General features: G+C 37.8%; 1 protein-coding gene across 5 annotated transcripts in view; it reads right to left on the bottom strand.

The window, feature by feature from the left end:
* PARD3B (par-3 family cell polarity regulator beta) overlaps window positions 1-21,224 on the bottom strand; it is a 393,890-nt gene that overhangs the window by 262,167 nt on the left and 110,499 nt on the right. For all 5 annotated transcript variants that reach the window (XM_058839501.1, XM_058839502.1, XM_058839498.1 and 2 more), the window contains exon 3: window positions 13,665-13,833. In XM_058839501.1, coding sequence (XP_058695484.1) covers window positions 13,665-13,833 — 169 coding nt within the window. The remainder of the gene's footprint in view (window positions 1-13,664; window positions 13,834-21,224) is intronic.

Below are 21,224 nucleotides of genomic sequence, written 5' to 3'. Positions count from 1 at the left end.
CAAAATTTACAACTGTCTAAACTTTGAAACCAAAGTCTGCAGGAGCAGCAGGATTATAGCAAATACCATTCTCCAGTGTGGGAAGATGGCCTTGCAGCTATTTTCTTTCTTTTTATTCCTGCAAATTTTTGCTTATTGCCATGAAGCAATGAAATTTATGGTGCTCATCTGGAATGCTTCCCAACTTGAAGAAAGACAACTGGACTTTTTGGCTATTATATACAATGTTTTCTCTTTTCTCCCAGTATGTTGTAAATTTTAGGTTCCTACAGATAATCTTTTACTTAAAGAGAGAATCAGAGTCTATTTTCTTCATTTTTAAAATGTATTTGCAGACATGTAACATAATTGCTTGTACAGAAATATCACACGTCATAACACCTCTGTGAAACAAGTCAGCTGTAGTCTTTAGCTAAAATAATACAAAATGGTCCCTCTGGCCCTTATTGTTTTACATGTGCACACCACAGAAACACAAAATGAACCTTTTATTAGACAAAGATAAACTCAACCAAAATGTGCTTGTTAATAGGAGAAAATCCACAGCAAAGAGGACGATTAGATGAAAGAGATGAGAAGAAGCTGTACTGCCCTCCTTTGCAGGAGAGTCCCTTACTCCCTTGCATGAGACAGCAATTCTCAGCAGCTCCTGGAGCTAACAACCTCTGCTCCATCTCCCCTCATCTCCTCTGTGCCTTGGGCTGCTCCCTGCCATAACAACACATTCCATGCCGCTCCATGCGCTCCAGCCTGCCCCTCTCCCACGGGCTCCTTTCTTTTTCCAGCCTTTCCCCACCTCCTCTGCACTGCACACTGAGGTCTCTTGAAAGCAAGCACGTTCCCTTACGTTCCCAAAGACAAACCTCCCCACATCTACTGCCCCAGATTCAACCAGACCCAGGAGCTGGACCGTGTCCACAATCCATACATACCTTGCGTTCGTTCATCCCCATCTTCCTCAGCCATGAACAAAATGTACCGAAAAACCATCAGCAATACTGTTTATTACAGACTGTAGTGCTGTAGAAAATTACGCACATTTTCTTAAGAGATTCTGTCATCTGTTTTCTTCTGTCAGGAAACGGAATGCTGCCTTTTCCTTACAGCTTTCCTTTAGTCATGCTGTGTTTCCATGCTATTCTACTCACGCTCTTACATTTGTGCTGAACATTTATAACAACCAATGTAAGTTCAAACACAAAATCCATCTTTCCCTGAATGATGAGAGAGAGAGAGAGAGAAACTCCTTCCTGCATACCAAGTTGATCATAGAAACATGTTTTTTAATAAGCACTACTATTTTGTTCCAGAGTAGCACTTTGTATTTTAAACTTAGGAACTCAGTTTTAAAAAATAGTTGTCCTCATCTTGCAGCACTGCATCAGAAGCTTGCAGACAACAGAAACTGAAACACAAGTCCAAAATTTTTGTCATAGTGACAGCCTTTAATTTCAATCACTTCAGGGTGCACTTCCCATACTTTAAAAATTTGCAGAGTACCTTTTATTATAGTACCATAGCACCTTTTAAGCACATGTGTCAGCCTTATTCACAACACATATTCTTAGACAAAGCTGATAAAGAAAAAGCCTTACTGTTTTCCATGCTTAAAGTCTATGACTTAGTTTCAACCAATGTACATCAATCTTTTCTTTTTGCTAACATCACCCTCAAAAATTAGTAGCTACACAGACTCATGGTTAACAGTGTATTTTCCCTGAACTCTTATGTTTTGGAAATATTTTTTTAACTGCAAATATGGTTGAGACAAGCATATGGTAGAAACCACACTTAGATTTAAATTGGTTGCATTAGGGAAGAAAAAAGAGCCAGAAGAGAGATTTCTGCCATTTGTGTACAATTAAAAAGTGAAAATTTTCATCAACACAATGGCAGAAGAAACACCTCCATACCACATGTAACCCGATTGTCTTAGCTTGTTTTGCTAGTTATTTAAATTTCACCAAAAAGCTGTGCATAGACATTAACACCTACCATGACCAAGAATGTGCTCTGCCTCACTGAAGCCTCCTGGCAGTGCAAAAATCAGGCTAGGAGGGGCCTGACAAACTACAAGTGATGCATTCAAGAATACTGTGCAACTGCAGGTAAACAATGCAAGGTCTGGATTTCAGGACCTGAATATGGTATGGGGAACTTTGGAGCTCCAGCTGCCCCTGCTGGGGTCCCCCTAAGCTTTACAGAGTTTCCAGGTGCTGAATTCTGGCATCAGATTTCAGGCCTACATTTAGACAGTTGAGTACCATTTAATATGACCAATATCACAAAAAAATATTATTCCTATCCTTTCTTAATTTCATTAATTTGCTCTAACATCTCTTTTCTCAGGAAAGCACAACCCATCTCCAGCCTGAAATCCCTTTATTCTGTGAGATTTAGGTTGTAGGTTGCCGAAAAATGCTGAAGACAGCCAGACTTTAGCACCCATGAGAATTTTTGGCAGGCTGAGCCATCCATAATGCAGTCAAATCATGCACTAAAAAAATCAATTTTAGCAATGCTTTGGATGCAAAGACTCTCAGATGACTTTTAGGTAAGCTGAAAAACAAAGAACCCAGGAAACACAAGCACAGGTGTATTGTTGCGCTACTGCATCACTGACAGCTAACATTCTCTGAGGTTGGTTGGCTGGCTTTTCCATGTATCAGGGAAGAATTATTGTAGAGCAGAACTAAAGATAGACTTGGACAGAATATTGTGGGCAGAAAGAGATTTACAATACTTCACCTAGGCAGTTAAAGTCATAATTTAAAATTCTGCTCCTGAATATAAAAATGCTGACTATGATGGGAAAAGAGTTGTCCATCAAGTGTGTATCAAAGTATCGGCTGCTGAAGGCCATACCAATGACAATTACTCTGCTGCCTGCTTCCAAATTACCATGCCTGGACAGACAGACAGATTATTATCTTACTTGCAGATACCTCCAAATATTTTTTTCAGAGCTCCTTCTGAGCAAATCACAACATTTCAAGTCAGCTGAAACAAAACTCGTAAATACTATATGCATATACACACAAATGTAGAATTGCAGTTCAGCATGGACAATTCTTGGCTAGAAGAGCTCTGAACAGACAAAAAATAAGCAACTACCATTTGTAGCAAGGAGCCAAAATTGCTTTTAAACTTAGCTTGTCATGAAACAGGTCAGACCCTGAAAACAAAGTTACAAGCAAGCTTTTAATTTATATTTAAATACATAAAAGATTAATATATGTGCTTATTGCTCTCTTTTTCATCAGACAATTTTCACATTAACAGGCATACAGACAGTTCTTCCCAGTCAGCACTTTTTGAGAGCAGTGAGCAATCAGTGTGTGTAAATTTGGTCACCCTCAGATATATTGCTTGCCACCACCTGAGGCACCATGGAATGGTTCTGCCACATACTTCAAAAGTAGCTGACATGTGCTTGTATGTTCTACCTTGTGATGGTACTGCACAGCTTTTTTTATTTTTTAAGTATGCAGTGCTATGATGATGTGACCTCTATGTTTAAAGCTAACTCAGATTGCTTGTAATAGCACCTATCGATAGAATTTCAAATCTACAGCTGTGCTTCCCAAAGTGCACAGTGCACTTCTTAAATTCCCATGAATAGAAGATTAATGAACTAGGATGGTGTAACAGTTAAGACAATTGACTTAAACATTCAAGCAGGTGAAAAAGTTCCAGCTAAAGTTCTAGCAGTTCCAGCAAGAGCTGTCTTTTACACATCAAACCAGCACAAAGTACTTCTCTATCACTCCACATGAGGTGCAGTTTTACTTACAAGGAAAAACAAAAGCAATGGCCTGCAAGTAAAACACAGGAATGGCTTTAAATAGATATTGTTTTGGGGTGATATTTTTCAGTGCCAGTTCTTCCAAAAAAATTATTTTCTCTGGTTGCATGTGCTAGCATTAAGTCAGGTTTCAGTTATGAAGGAAAATAACTGTTCTTTCAGTTTTTATGACCAGAACAGGGCCTAGTGAAACAACTATAAAACATTTACATTTACAGCTTTTGCAGTTTCAAAGATGGACGTGTAAGAATCACACACATTATTTCAATCATAAAAATCCTGTTTTCAGGATCAAAATCCACACCCATAAGATAAGAAGTTAATCACTTCTCAAGGCACTAGGACATATCCATCTACAGAGGATGTACAAATAATGCTGGTACTTTCTTCCCATTTAAACATTTTTCTCAAAAGAGCTTCAAGGACAGGACTTGAGTTTGGATCTTAACCAGCTATTCTTTTCTTTCATTTAAGGTTGTAACACATGCCAGATACAGAGTAATTTCAGGATCTTCTCACCGCTATCAACACAATGCTCCTATTTTCAGCTCCTCATCAGACAGACAGGGAGCACCCAGACTTACTGGAGTCCAGGGAGCACCACAACCCTGCTCCAAAGGATCCTGGCTACAGGTACCCCATGGAAGAGACTGGGTAGAGGGGAAGGAGCTAGAGCAGAATCCTGCAGCAAGGGCTAACAGCTACAACAGGCAGCTGTGAATTTATTTTTTTTTCCCCTCTCAAACTCAAGCAAAATGTGCAACTCCTTCCCTTGCTAGGCAGACTGGTCAGGAGTTTTGTGAAAATACACTGGCTATTACAAAAAAGAAGCAGCACTTTCCAGGATGGGCCAGGCTTTCTCTTATTCTTGTACAAGTGAAGCATCTTCATGAATCTCTGTATTTTTCATCTACTGACTGATGTACATCCTACAATTTACATCTTTCGACACAAGATTAAAAGTTAGAGCAGATTCAAACATCTTACATTTTTCAATTATTATTTTGGGGAGAAAAAATGCTCTGCTACATTAGAACTACCCTACACACATAAATATGGGGGGTTTTGCTTTGGTTTTGATTGTTTTTTTGGGGAAGGTTGAGGTTTTGGGGTTTTGTTTAGGTTTTTGCTTTGGTTGGTAATTCTTTTAAGCTTAATATCCTTCCAATGGCATTCAGGTGTCAAAAGAAACTGAACTCCAGATATACTTAAAACACAAGTTGTCTTAGTCATCCAACTTGCTGAACACAGCAAGAAGTATTCATCTTATTAAACACATTGGGTTTTTAAGCAGTATATTACCTGTAGTTACTGAATTTAAATAAATCATTTTAGGATAATATATCCTATAAGATTTTAAAACTAATAGATCTTCAACTCTCTCACCTTATTTGTATTCACAGATTGAAAGGTGAAAATAAGTATTTCTTCTATTTCAATTCCCAGCCCATTTCTCAACTTCAAATGAAATACTTAATGAACTGTATTAGTTGAATAAACTGACACAAAGAAAATATTCTGCGCACCTGCAGAAGAGGCCGTGCTGCCAAAAGCTGGTTTAGCACTTCAGCTAACATCAGTTACAGGTGCTTATGCAGTCACTTTTCCACGGTTCAATGATTTAATTTTCTTTAAAACTTTGGCAGCTAAACTGTACAGCTTGAATATCACTTTGGCAGCATTTTATTGCAAGTAGTAGAGTTGCAAAGTAATTTTTTTGAGTATTTTAATTGTATTTTAAAGAATGATAACAAATTACAGCAGTAGTACACATTTCTGTAATAATTAAATATGACCAGTGTTTTACAAATCTAATTTAAATCAACAATATTTTCTGTTTTGATACTTCCATAAAAAGAGGTATCTTACTCTTGCAGATGTTACTATTTTCTATTCTGGTCATGGTAAACTAGTCTTAAATTTAGTCTCTTACACTCTTTTAGTCTTAAATTTAAATCTTGTTCCTGACAATTTTCAAAGATAAAATAGTGAAACCTCCCGAATCTGAAACTTTGTGTTAGGTTGCAAGGAATAAGAACATAAGAGGAGCTATACTGGGTCTACCTCACCCAGTACCCCGAATCTAACAGTGGTAGCAAAGACTCAGGGAGAAAGCCTAAGAGTGTTGTCTCCTACCAGCTTGCAAAAAATAACCTTTGAAATATTTCTAAATGGTGGCATCTAAACAACTATATTTCAAGATACTGATCAGCCATGTCCTGTAAATTTGTATAATCCTATTATAACTCATCAACTTTTGGTGTGTTACATCAAATTTTATAGTTTAGTCAAATGCTTCATGAGAAAATCAGCATAGGGTTGTTTTGCTTTGCAACTTGTTGACCAATACTTGTGTTTGATACTCGAGTTTTTACATGGGTAGGAAACTGAATAATAACTTTTTATTAATCTAGTACCTTGAAACCTTTAGCTGAAATCCCAACTGTTTTAACTTGAACGATTTCAAACTATCAATCAACCAGGCTTAGCAAGCTCATTTTCTACCTGAAATACACATTTTGCCATATTGCCTCAGAGCTAATACACCACAAGTACTGTAGAGAATTATAAACAGACACACTCTGTTTTGCTCCACACTAGAGTGTACTGACAGAGACTGCACTATGGTTTTGAAGTATGATATCATACTACAGCTTTTCAAAACCTTCAGCTGCAAATACTTAGCTAAGTGGGTTGGTCTTTTTAAAAGATACTACCTCTAAAACCAGCTATGCTTTATAGTACAAAAATATCAACAAAACCAGCAACATCACAAAATCTGTAAAACAGGCAAAATCTGAGTAAAAGCACTGACATCAAACAATGTGTGTCAAAAAGCACTATTGACTTTTATAATGGAATTTTTTCCATCATTTTAAGTCCCATTCATTACCTTCCCCAAAACCTCCCCCAAGGCAACAAAAGGCTGGAAATCAACATCTCACCTAGAGAGCTACTGTGGAAAGTGTCTAACTTGTGATAGAAAAATATTTTTCTCTCTAGTTAACATATTTTCATGAAGATACCCCTCTTACTCCAAAGCAAGGCATATTAAACGAAGTGCAAAGGGAATAGAGACTGGCAGAATAATTGATGAGGAACAATCTTTGGGGAAATCAGAGACAGAAGGGCTATTAAAACGAGAAGAGATACTTTGGTAACAAACTATGCACATAAATTTATTACCTACCCTAGCACTAAATTCCTGGGTACAGTGAAAGGAAGGAAAGACTGGCTTGTTTTGTAAACAGGCAGCTCAAAGAAAGAAAATCACATGGAAATTTTATATACATCTTTAGAGAAACCATTACTCTACTCTTTTCTGCAATACAAAGATAAAGCAAAACTCATTTCCATGAATCAAGGACAACTAAATAAGACCAAGCTTAAGTCATGAGGTCAAAATATGCCAGACTTTTCCTCTGACTGAAATGAAAAGTTATCTTCAAACCTTTAGCTTGCCTGAGAACAGAAACCATTTGTTTTGGAAATGCAAGTAGACTTGAATTGATCATCACAATTCTTTTAAAGCAGATTACACTGGATGTGACAGAGGAGAAAAATCTATCAAGTACAGTCTTATCCTCACAACACCTATGGCAAACAGAAGAGAACAACACTTGCTATCATTACTATGAGAGGAGCCCTCCAGTGCAGTAAAAGAGAACACAGCCGTATTTCCTTAAGGAAATCAGCAGTACTCCCTCAAACCACAGAAAACAGCATGTTCTTCCATAATTCATTTCTTTTGAAATGTACCAGTTTCAAAATGTTAGTTTTTCCAGAATTTTACAGGAGAGAATTGTTACTTGAATGCAGTACACTCTACATACTGATAAACATCAGAATGCTCAGCCAATAAACTGATACTTAAAGATTAAGAAAAGGATGGCTTTTATGCAAGAAAAAGTGTCTTTCCTACTTACTCTTGTATTCTATATATAAGGCATTAACAACATTTGGTTTATCAGATCAATAGTTTCACATTGTATGTTTTCACAAATTCTAAAAAAACATAATGTGCTTTCCTCTGTATTTAAAACCACAGTCTGCATATCTGTACTATCTCAACTCCAACTTGAAAGAGAACTAATCAAATATATGTTGTTTAAAATGCCCCCAAGCCTACTTACAATGCTTCCACTTCAAAGAGGATGAGAAAGAAAAGTAATTCTTTCCGAGCTCTGAAGTTACACAGAAATTGTCAACATCCGTACCCTGGAGGTAACAATTTAATCCCTGTCAGGCCTATCAGGGGAGAAACTTCCAAAAAACTCCTGGAAGAAACCTTCCCTTCAATTCCCTTAGACGTCAAACTAAGACACTGCCAATGCAAGCACCTCTGCTGACTGACTTAGCAACCCAAATACATAGGGGCAAATCAAAGTAAGTGTTTTAAACAATCCAATGAAGCAGATTTTAAACTAGAGAAACCCCCAAACCACAGGAATACATTAAGCTAATTGAGTATATTCTCTGTCTGAAGCACCTTCAAGGCAATGCTGTATAAGTGCAAAGTAACCTTTCCCAAATGTCAAAAAGACATGGCCAGAACACCACCAACTGCATCAAAAATGGAAAATGAAAATCTTCTAGGCTACTACTCTTATTATCCTGTACTAACTAGCCCTTCTGAGGGTTGAAGCATTACCAGAAATCTCTCTTTTCAGGGAAAAAAATGTTCACTGAGGAGAAACTACATTAAATGTCCAGAACCCAAAGAACCGACTGCTCAAAAGCACAAATGCCTGCATGCATTCAACTACCATTTGTAAACTTTTTTTAGGAGATAGACTGTAATCAGTCATTCCAACCATTATTTGTACCTAAGTCTTCTATTTGCCTGGAACACTGATCAGATGTACATACAAAAGGAGAAAACCTCAGAGATTTTCTATACAACAAAGCCATGAAAAATTTGAAATACTGAAGTAGGATCTTTCAATGGGAAAACCAAGACTCTGCTCTATTCAACAGTGAAAGCTTGCAAAGGGAGTCATTAACTACTGTAGTTTACAAGAGAATTTTTTAACCTGCTATCAATAACTGTTACAAGGAATTATTTCTTTATCTAATCTCAACTTTAAATGAAGTTACTAGTTTACACTAGTAAAGGTATCAATTGATTAAGAGCATAATTTTATTGTAATAGCCAACAAAGTAATCTAATGGTCTCTGCTTCCAGGCTGTACTCAAAAAACAGCTTCAGGATTCTTCAAATCAATTCCAAAATAAAGGGAAAAAGAATAAAAAAACCCCAAAACAACACACACACACAAAAATAAATAATAATAATTTTAAAAAAATCATGGAGATGCCTACTTTACACCTTACTTTTTCCATACCTTACTATTCAAAATCAACAATTATCTTTTTATTCTGCCTGCCTTCCTCTAGGCAAAATCCTGACTACTTAACACCAAGGAGATGAGCAAAACAAAAGCAATAACTAATTTTGTGTGTACTCGACCATCATTTATCAAATGAAGCAAACAAAACACTGAGCCAGCCACGAAGGCATTTCCAGCTCAGAGTGACTTGTCCATAAAAGGAATCCTCCATAAATAAATTAGTGCTCTCTCCTTCCTGCCCATATGGACTGAAAAGGAAAAAACAAATTGACATAATGAAAATAACTCCCCCCTTCCTGTTCTACGACCTACCATGTGGGGAAAACCACTAGAAAACAACAGTAAACGATGAGGTGCAAAAGGAAAACAGGAGCACTATTGGCAGGCTTACAGGTGCACAGAAAATTACAGGATGGTTTATGAGGGCCATAATCTCTTTCCCTGGGATGTGTGTTACCTTATACTCACCATGGGCTGAAGTCATGCAGCTACAAAGTATTCAACACACTGTGATTTCACTGCTCATTGCAGGGTTTTGTCTATACACAGCTTATAATTAAGAAACATTGTGGGAAAAAAAAAAAAAAAAAAAAAGGCAGTGAAGGATTTGCAATAGTATTTGGGGTAAGAGACGTTGAAGTTTACCTGCAAGACATTTTTCAAATGTACATCAGCCATTTCAGCATTTAGTTGCCTGTATCATTCTTTGAAAACTGTTGTCATGGCCACATCATTATTGTACTCTGCCCAAATTCTGCTCACAAGAAACAGTAATACAAGACAAGCTCTGCTGCCATCTTAGCAACTGTCTCAATGCTCTCATATCCACAGAAATAACAAAATCAGTAGAACAACTTCTTCCCTGTTTCAAACAGCTGCCTGAACACATTAAACAGTTGTGTGCTTCTCTGAATTTTGTCATCTATCTTAGCAGGTGCTTTATACCATTTGTATTGTAGCATGAAATGTTTTCTTTACCCAAGCACAGATTCTGTCAAATTGGGATTTTTCCTTTTTCACTATTAAAAGACACTGTCAGCATCAGCACCTGATAATCCAGTGATGTGGGGCAGGGAGGGAGACACTTAAATCTTTCTGCACCTCACCTCGTGTTATGGACACAGAAGATACCGTGTCCATGAACACTTGAAGTCTTCCTGAAATTTTCTTAAATTAAATATAAGTACCCACAATTGCACCTCTTTGGGAACAGAGATAGGTTTAAAAGTAGAGTAGCATTATTCCAGGGAAAAGAAAACAAATAGTTGAATAAATTTCTCAAATGTTTAAAGTAGATATATACTAAGAAAGTAATTTGATATCAAGTAAATTAAACTTACTTTTTTGCTTTAAAATTTTGCCAATATATGAAAGCAATGTGAAATATAAGGTTATTTAAGTTTTTGAGTAAAATATAAGATTGTTTTTATTCTGGCTCACTTTCAGAGTTACAGAGGATAAAGGGAAAAATAAAGGGCAACCAATGACATAATGGAAAAATCTATGATTTCAGTCAGTCAAGCTGATCAGTATTCTGGAATAACAAATAAAAAAAAACCCTCAAAGAAGTAGCCATACAATAAAAATACCAAAACATAAAATTATTGCCATCCCTTCTAAACAGGAAGGGCTTTTAAGATTTGGTATAATATACAGTTAACCTAACTAGGTCACATATACAATTTATAAAAGACAGAAATGTTTTAGGGCAGTATCTCATGTGTCTGTTCTAAGCCAGTGGCAACTCTCTCACATCTGACAAGAGCAGTGTTTAGTTTCACCTGCTTATTAAGCACTAAGCTATAAGTATTTCACAAGCAGATCATTAGCCAGACATTGTTTCTACATAAAACCATGGATCTGATTTTGTAAAATATAAAACATTCAACAGAAATTAACAGGCAAAATTGTTCCACAATCTGACAATGCATACAACAATGAACTCCCTGCATTTCCCTCCTAAAAGTGTTCTGGAAAAATACTTGGAAAGGTAACTACATGACAGTTCCTGAAGCACAGCTCTACCATGGATAGCAACACTTTTCCTACATATATATTCAATCACATACTTGCTCCCAAAATAAGAATGGCTTTATAAATTAATATTATTTATTTCTGCTAGCAAGTGGGAGTCAATTCAATAATTAGACAGGAAGCCAGACTACTGTGGTTCATGCATCAATGATATTGATGCAACCAAATTGTCCTTCTATTTCTTCATTTACTTTTTCAACTTGCCTCTAATGGAAATAGCCACATAATTTAAGGACCAGGAACTCATACACAAAAGACAAAGGCAAAAATTAAGTCAAAAGAATTGTAAACCATGATGTAAAATCCAGAAGAGAAAAAACATATCAAAGTGAAAACTAAGTTACAGGACTAACAGGTAGAAAATCTTTCACTTACCCTGTAAAATAAATCAATATGAAACAGAGCTGATAAGACAAACCCACTACATTTATGATCACTTATTTTAAGAAGTAAGCACCATTTAAACTTCAAATATATGTTAGCATTGCACTGAAAAACAAAACATAACCCTGACTGCTCTCTGCACATTATATTTCATCTCCTTTATGCTCTACAGTAGGATTTCATAAATACTAGGAAATTAACTATGTGGTAGCTTACTGATGAGCTCAAGAGCTTGAGCACTTAACTGCTTTACATAAAATTGTGTGAAGCTGGAGTACTCCTCTCTCCAACCCTCAACTTACATAACAACAGTATGTGAGACAAAACACCTTTTATTTTTTTTTTTAAATAGTGCTCAGAGGTATTTGGAGAACAATCTCTACTTTCTGAAACATGCTAAAATGTGGTAACAGCGCAATTTAAAAATATGCAATAAATGAAGTGGCATAACTTTTAACCACCAAACCTTGAGCTACAAGATATTCTGTACCTCACACTTACCAAAAAACTCAGATACATACAAGTTATGTCAATAATAAGTCTTGTCTCAAGATTTTTAGTTATGAGAAATTCCTGTGTGTCATTAAATATTGGAAAAGATTTTTCTATTTTAGAAAACAGAAAAAAACAGATACAATCCATTAACACAGATTTTACTCTAAAAATTCTTGTGCAGCTTGAATTTCAGAATTTTCTACAGCAGGCACAAAAATGAGCACAGACTTCAATTAGAAGTTAAGCTACACAGCTTCATCCAGAGAACTTCAGCTGAAATTTTATTTCAGCTCACTGCTTTTATTAATTAGCCTTTTCCTTTAAAAATGTAATTAAAATAGACAAGTGGACATTCCATTTCTCAAGTTATAATCAGACTACTCCATGAGAGTAGCACAACCAGAGATAGTACTCCTACTCTTCCCCCAGCTGCTTATACTCAGATGTTATTGCACGGCATTTGGAGACTGCCAGCAGCACTCAGGAACGTGGGGTGAGCTGGGAAAACGGGAACTGGAGAGATGCAGAGCAGGCTCCCCTGAGCATTATTCATTTGCTTTACAGGCAGTCACAGCATTCACCTTCAATCTGGTTTTGAAAGCTTCTGATCCAGTATTTAGGTGACAGCTTGGCCTACTCTCAATCCAAGAAAGTTTTTCAAACTGCTTTGTGTGCAACATACAAGACTCCAGATGCTTATAAGGGGAAACCAGTCTGAACTCCTGGCCATCCAGGCACACTTAACACGGGGCACCAGAGTTGCAGCAGTTAATGCAGTGCCTCTGATGCAAGAAGGAATTAAGCAGCAGCCTTTCCTAATCACAGTCTGCTCACTTGAAAGTCAGAAAGGCAAATGGGCCCAGTTGTGCAACTTCTTCAGAGGCAAAGAGTTGAAGTTTTTGCAACCAGCATATCCCTCTTTGCACCTCCCACACCCAAAATAGGGCGCTAGCTCTGGTAACTGGTAAAAGTACTTGCACACAGCAGTTTCACACTCATTGAACCCAGGTTCCTCAAAGAAAAAGTTGATTTTTTTTCAATGACTATGATATTTGAAAATACTTAGCAAAGGTTTCATCTTGTGTGCTCTCAAAATGCCATGATGGATTGTCAGCAACTCCTGGCCCAGCACAGGACATCCCCAAGAGTCACACTATGTGCCAAAGAAAGTTGTTCAAATGCCTCTTGAACTCTGTCAGGCGTGGTGCTGGGGAACCTGTTCAAGCTCCCAACCACCCTCTGGGTGAAGAACCTTCTTCTAATATCCAATTTAAACCTCCCCTGACTCAGCTTCACGTTATTCCTTTGGGTCCTGTCACTGATCAACAGAGAGATCGGTGGCCGGCCCTCCATGTCCCCTCACAAGAAAGCTCTAACCACAGTGAGGTCTCCTTCAGCCCCCCCTTTTCCAGGCTGAACAGACCAAGTGACCTCAGACACTCCCCATATGGCTTCCCCTCAAGGCCCCTCATTGAGCTGCAAGGCAAACAATGGGATGCAAAAAAAAATATAAATCTTTAAATATATAAAATCGGATTCCAGACATACACAGAAAAAGAAAAATGAAAGAAAAAAGCCATACAAGATATACATACCCAGTTTTAGGGCAGAAGGAGTCACTTCAATCTCACCAATGGGCTGAAAGGCAGCCAGTTGAGTCGCTACCTCTGTCTCAAAGGAGTCTGGGCTATTTCTGTCTTTCAAATTCCCGTTGGTGCCATCAGTCTTACGGGGAGCTTCTTGTTCGTCATAAACAGCAATCAGCTATCAAAACAAGAGATAATGTAGTTTACATATTTAAAGTATTTCCAAATTTCACTCTTTAAAAAAAAAAAAACCAAAAACTTATATTTCCTTTAAAGTACAGAAATAATGATCTTATTTCAGAACAGCTAACAGCAAACACACTGATTCCAGAAAGCACAGACATTTGTGTTTAGATACATTGACTTCAATATGACTTAAGTATATGCTTCAGCACTGCCCTGTGCTGACACGCATTTTCTCAGAGTTAGCATGCTACCATTAGTGAGCATTTTACATTATTTCAAAACACTTACAGACGAGCATGTTTAAAAACACAGAACAGCATTTAATTCTTGGGGGGGTAGAGGGTGTTATTAAGTTTTAAAAAATGTAGTGCTACTGACTGACATGCTGTACAAAGGTAACACCACCGCAGAAGCTGCACTGAGCGAGCAGATGCACATTTTATTTGTAAGAACATAATAACTACATTCCAAGGACAAGATCCATCCAGCACAATGACAGAGCATGAGGCTTCCCTAGCTGTCCAACCTGTGTTTCTGTAAGGATGAATGTTTCTTGGTCTAGCACAGCATACACGCACCCAGCTCTTCTCTACCCACCACATCCCTTCCTCCCATCCTGCCCTGCAAGCCTGGACCAGGTACATGTTTCTGAAAATTGTCGCTCAGTCACTGGCTCTTACACCACTTCAGGCACATGGGAAGGCTCCAAAGTCTGCTGTCCAAGGTCACACCAATGTGGCCAAGGAAATGATAAAAAAAAACAGAATCTTTTTTTTTTTTTTGCCTCTGTTAACCTGGCTTTTCAAAAAGATCATCCTTTTGGTCTCTATTAATATAAAGTGATCAGACTTTATGGTTATGCAGCCTCATCAAGAAGTGACTCACACACGTGGCTGGGTGTAAATTGTATTAAAGCTCCAGGAAAGCGGTTAAGCATGTTACAGCTCTGGGAAAACTAACCAAAATATGATGAAAACAAAATAGAGGACATGATGTTCTCAGCTCTGGGATGCTTAGCACTCCAGAGTCCTCTCCAAAAGCAGAGGAGGTAAGAGCAGCAGTTCAAGTGTTTTCCCTACACCACCACCTGACATGACATAGTTCTTGTGCCATTTAAATGGCAAACACTTTGCCCAAGGTGCTCATTTATTTTACTTTTTTTGAACTCCTTCAGATTATCCTACTGTTTTCCCAGCTAATCATGAAAAATACCACAACACACACAACTGGTTAGGCAACATCAAGATATACACAGAAACAAGTTTAAAGGATTGATTTACTACTACTTCTCTCTCTCTGTTATTTTAAGGTACGCATATGCTCTCTCTTATAAAAATATTAGTACATCAAATCTCCTCTGACACTTCCAAGAACTGTCAACAATTATATCCTATGAAAAACAGTATACTGAAACAAACATTTAAACAAACTCATTTGCCCAAGGGAAGAAATGAATGTATGAAGGAAAAGGAAAGAAAAATCCTAAAGTGCTTCTAAAAGGAAGAAGCTGACATTTTCAGGTCTTCCACTCATTTATAATTTGGTTGCTAGAAATGTGTCAGCTCATATTTACCAAGGCACATTTCAGAAACACATAAAATCCTTTAAATAATTAGGTAGAAAACTTGCTCTCTTTTTCCATGTGGAGCCTGTTTCCTTTCCATGGCCATACAACTAAGTTTTTACAACACATAATTTGCTTTTTACTTGTCCAAAGCCTCTAGAAAAGATTTACTCCAGTAACAAGGACAGCTCTCTTTGTAGTTTATTCCTGCATAGTAAAGTACCCAAGTGTTCACACTGCATTCGTTATGTCCCAAAATTACATATAGCCAAAAAGGCTGACTGAGATCCAGATACAAACAGACCACAGCAATTTTCCCCAGTACCAAGAAGAAACAAATCAAAACCCCCATCTTATTGTATGTTTCATTTGTTACTAAAATGACTATTCATGTTCCTGCTATTCTGGCAGCTGATCCTGATTCAGTAAGTTCCACCAGCATTGTACACCAAAATGTTTGCTTTCTCAGTCTCTTTCACTGTGAAAATTTAATTTTTGCAAAAGACACTGCTACTAATGAAGAGGAAATTGGTGATTGTGTAGGACTGGGGCACTGAAAGCACTTTAGGTAATAGCAGGATACAAAGTTCATTTGAGCATCCACAGTGTAGAATGGAATAAATGGAACTCAGTTGTAATTTGATGGGAACAACCAAATTCCTCAAACAAACAAAACTGAATTTCCCCTTGGTTTCACACCACAGAAATCATATCAAATGCTATATTACTTTGGAATATTCTACGCTTACTCCTCCGGGATGTTGCGGAGATGAAAAGCAGGATTTGGTTAAAAAAAATTAGACTAAGTCATGGAAAACACCAAGAAGAACAGTTAAATAGATAGGTTTAAGCACTACTTCAGTCTCAGAAACCTCCAAAACAGGTAGTAGTATAAGGGCAAACCAGGACAAACTGATGCTGTAATTACTCTACTTCTATGTGCTTTCTGCAAGCTTTTTCCAATGGTCACAGACAGAGACCAGGGCAGCAGCCATGTACATACTGCAGTCTCTAAGCACCACATCTTCCCTCTCGTCCTCTGAAGTTCCAATGAATCTTGTGCAGAAATGATGATAATATACAATTATTTTAACAGGCAAGTCAGGTCCCAGACTCCCAACACTGAGATAGGGCAGGCACCTTACCCACCCACCTGCCAAAAGAGGCTGACGGCATCAAGGCCAGCACAGCCATTCCCCGCCATTCCCAGCAAGGCTGCTGCTGCTGCTCCTCACCACGGGCACCTGGCACTGCCCCAGGGCGGGTGACCGTGTCCCCACAGCTCCTTTCCAAGGGCCCCTTGGTGCAGGGACACAGGTCAGCGGGTGCTGCCCCTGAGGGCTGAGGGAGTCCTGCATTCAGAGGCCCTGCCCTGGAAGAGGCCAGGGGCACCACTGGTGCCCACCCCACCTGTGGAGGGCCCAGGCTACAATAAAGTTTTGGTTGCAATGACAATATCCTCATGTTACTGAGGGTACCTAAAGCACCTGCCCTAGCACCAGGTGACACTGCCCAAGAGCTGAGGTTACAAGTCAAACTCCTTCCTCAACACCTGCTCAGAAATGAGCTGGGCTCTGGTAGGTTGAAAGGGCAGAAATCACGAATACAGATAAAGCCCCCAGATCTTCTCCTTATGAGGATGGATTACAAATAAGTGATTCCATGCTTCTGTCAGCTCTGCCCCTTGTGTCCCTGCCACTCCTGTCCACAAGAAGGTTCAGCACATGGAGACATGCTGGCTCCTCTCCTCCCAACTCCTGCAGCAGAGGCAGGAGAAGAGATGACAACACGACGCCCCTTCCCAATTGTACCCACACCAGCACTCTATTTCCACGCTCCAAGCCCAAGCAGACAGGGCACAATTGCAAGCCAACACCTGCAATGCAGCCTGGCAAACAGCTGGAGGAAGATTCCACCTGAGCCAGACCACACCAGCACAACACCTGCCTGAAAACAGGAGCCCTCTTACTGCTGACATTCTATGAGCGACTTCTGAGAGAAACCCACAGATCCTTAGTCTACACCCAGGCACTCTTTTGACAGATTAAAAAAAAAAAAAAAACAAATCAAGGAAAATCTATTTCTTTACAGTATGGAACACACTAGTAATTAAGTAACATGATCTAAACTCCCATTTTTTTTACAGAGTGTGGAAAGGAGATGCTACACTACTGCCTGTGGAGATAGCAAAGATGTGATACTTTTCCTCCCCAGTGAAATAAAAAGCCATTTTTTTCTAAAATGTTTATTTGGGAGAGAACTCCTCAGGACCACAGTTGCAGCAGCAATTCTAACACAAATACACTGCTAATCAATCAAAGTATTATAAATATGTGTTTCAGCCTTTCAAAGGGAATTAATACAAATAAGGTTATGTAAATTAACTACTCAAAAATAATTCTCATAATTGGCTTCTCATTTCCAGTATGGAAAATTCTTTAATTGGAACAGACTGCCAAAATCTTCTGATTGAAAAGAATTTCAGGATGCATTAAGAAATCCCCACAAACATATCAATAAAACACCACCATAGCTTCCATCACTAGTTTATTCTTTACCAGTTCAATATTTACAAATACTGAGAATTCAGTGGATTGGCTGATTGGGGTTTTCTTAACACATCGAAATATTACTGTAGACATTTGTAAATTGAACAATTTGTACAATTTGGTACACTTACTGTGGTCAGGCATCCTTTTTTCAAAGGTTATTTAAAGAACATGAATATTTATTGTGAAAGCTATGTCTATATAGGTGAAATAGTTTTACAACCATTATTACTGTTATTGCAATATCTATTAACATCCTATCAGTTACACAGGAAATCAATAAATGATCAAAATTTAGTACTAACCCATCATTTCTGATTACTAAATTCTCTCTGCCAATACTGACACAGTCACAACACAAGGCAGCAATGACAAACACTTCTATTTTATTAGCATTTTTGGTGCTACCTTATTACAAGGCATGGTGATATAGCCAAATTTTAACTTTGTATGCTGCCCTATGGCACAGTTCTTCCAATACTTTACTGACATTTCAATTGCAAAGCTTGCAGAAAAGTAAAACAAGATTATGTACAAATTACGTGACCCCATTCCCCAGCACACTCATGGGATTAAGATCCAGCACAGGGCACACACTGCAGCTGCACCTCCCTGGGAGTGGAGACACACACAACAAGAGGCAGCAAAAGAAGTCCTTCTAAATTAATACTGCAACAATTTTGTTTCACTCCTCGCTAATTAAGCTTAATTAAACATAACTTCATGGAGTTTCAGAATTCTAAAGAAAAGCATCCTCACCTTTGAGCAAATAGCAGCAATTTAAGGAACTTGTTTGTTAAGTCAGAAACAGCTGACTTTACACTGCCCTTACACCATTTTAAATAAAAGGTTTCATAATTATTTCTCTTCAAACTACACTTTTGACAACAAGATTATTGTTAATAAGGTTAAAACCTGTATATTTTACTAGCTTTTCTGTACTGAATTAGAAAATAGACACCACTACTTCCCTTCTGACCCCAAACACCAGGCATTTACATGAAGTACTAAGGAAGAAATGGCAAAATACAAGCTTGTTTGCAATTAAATTAATCAGCTTTCAATTACTGTCAGGATAAAATCACAGAGAAGTTCTCAGGCTAGCACTGGTACATGATTGAAAAGATACAATTTTCAACAGCTGAAATTATATACTCAAAACCACAAAAAGCAATTAAATGCTCAACTTCGATTAAATTTTTCATTCAAGTTGGATGGAAATTTTTCCTCTTAATTTTTTTTTTCCACATTCACTTTATCTAGATTCTTCTCTTACTTAGGGACAATTGAAGACAGTAAAATTGTGGATTTATCCCAGACATGTTTGTTTCCTGTTTAGGTACTCTCCATCTATGATTTCAAATGCCCATCTAGGAAAAAAGACTTTTTTTCACCATATCTTTATTTCTGATGGCCAGTGCTCCTGTGAGAGTGGTTCTCAGTTGCTCATAAATTAATGTGGCTAAAAAATTCTCCCTTTTTTGGGTTCATTAGTAAAAGACTTTTCACAAAAAGCATCTGAATTTTAACAAAGAGCTGTCAGGAGGAGTGGATGAAAAGCTCGGTGACTATTTCATTGAGCTTAATGGCATAAGGAGAAGCGATGGCTTCAGCTACAGGAGAAAGTGATGTTCACCACGGGACCACATTACCTTGTTCTCTGGTCCCTCAGTTTGGGATCTCTGGACTAATCTTGAATTTATGCCTACACATATATAACAAAGAGATACGATGATACAGAGTATCTCTGTATGTGCTGCACTGATACCAGAACACAGCAATGTTCAAAATAACATTTTAAAATAATTTTAAAAATCAGAACTTCAGTGAGTTATACTTTTAACTTATGCCCACAAGGGGACAAGAAGACTTTACATCAAGGCAAGAAGACAGAGTAAAGTGTACCATATGTTGAACCAAAAAAAGAAAAAATGTATTCACAAAGACACTGTGAAAGTTCCTTCAGAACTCCACAAACCAATTAATGTAAAATCAGATTTTATATATTACTTATGAAAGAATCCTGTTCAAATGGTTAAAAGATGAAAGCCTGGTAACAGTGCAACATAGAACTAAGGTAATTAGGGTACCTCAAAATGGATGAAAGCGTTATTTAATTTTTCAATTTAAAACTTTCCTGGAGCTCTACAACCTTTCTTCAATATTCTTTCAAGGTATTCTTCTGGTATATAGTGATGAGTGTTTGAAATTGTATTCTTGCATAATAGTATGCCTTGGAATTCCTTAAACTTAAAATAAAGGCTGTCAAGGAAAAATACCAATATACACACCATATGGCAAGCCTTCCTTCACACCTACATACGAAAACAAATTACAGATATATTACATGAAAGCTACGGTGATTAGCTCATCTTGTTTACCTACATGCCAAAACGACATACACCAAAGTGTCTTCCCAAAGACCACCTGACACTTTTCCTATCCTTGTTATTCAGATTTTTTCGGTAGTGTCCAAAAGCAGCCAAGAACGGAATCCTACTACACACACACAAACACTAGTAGCCCCTGCTCTGAAAAGTTACCAAGAATACAAAAATATTAAACAGGAAGAGAAGCAGCATGCCTTGCAGATGCCAGGCCCAGCTATTCAGAAAGAAAGGAAAGGACTTTTTGAAAGGTCATGAAAAAAAACAAACCATTACCTGATTGATAAGCCCTTCTATAATTCTTCTTCCTGTCCAACCTATTCCTCTGTGGGCACATGTGACTGTACTTCAAACAATGCAGCTGATTGGGTACTTAACGTTGATATTTGTGGCAAAGTTTGATGAGCCCTTCAAGCATGACTGAGATGTAATTTTTTTAAGCCACTTAGTAACTACTTGAGAGCTGTTATGGAGATCCATAGTACAATACCGACATTCCTTGAGGGTTGACTTCGGGTAGCTTCCCTGGCAGATATAAATGCTAGTGCTAAAATGTCAAGGATTTATAATTATGATGGCGGATGCATAAAACACATAAAACAAGCCTTATTAGGGTTGATTGAAGTAAATATACCAAAGGACATTTCTCCTTTCTTCTGTACAAGATTCATGTTCAATGCTATTTGTAGCCTGTCACACTCATTATGTTTTCATGTGAAATAGCTTCTGAGTTTTGCTAGATAACAAATGCCCTTTGCTTTTATTCTTCCTCTCTCCAAGTGAAAAAAACAAATTGAAGGACTGTGGAATGCAAGACTGATTATTTTCTTTCTGCTTAACTTGAAACTGACTACTTTCACCTACATGGACTTTACAGAAGATG

Source organism: Poecile atricapillus, chromosome 5 (genome assembly GCF_030490865.1).
Source record: "Poecile atricapillus isolate bPoeAtr1 chromosome 5, bPoeAtr1.hap1, whole genome shotgun sequence".
In the NCBI taxonomy this organism is placed as follows: domain Eukaryota; kingdom Metazoa; phylum Chordata; class Aves; order Passeriformes; family Paridae; genus Poecile; species Poecile atricapillus.
Note: the sequence above shows the minus strand (reverse complement) of the source record. Positions and strands in the feature narration are given on the sequence as shown.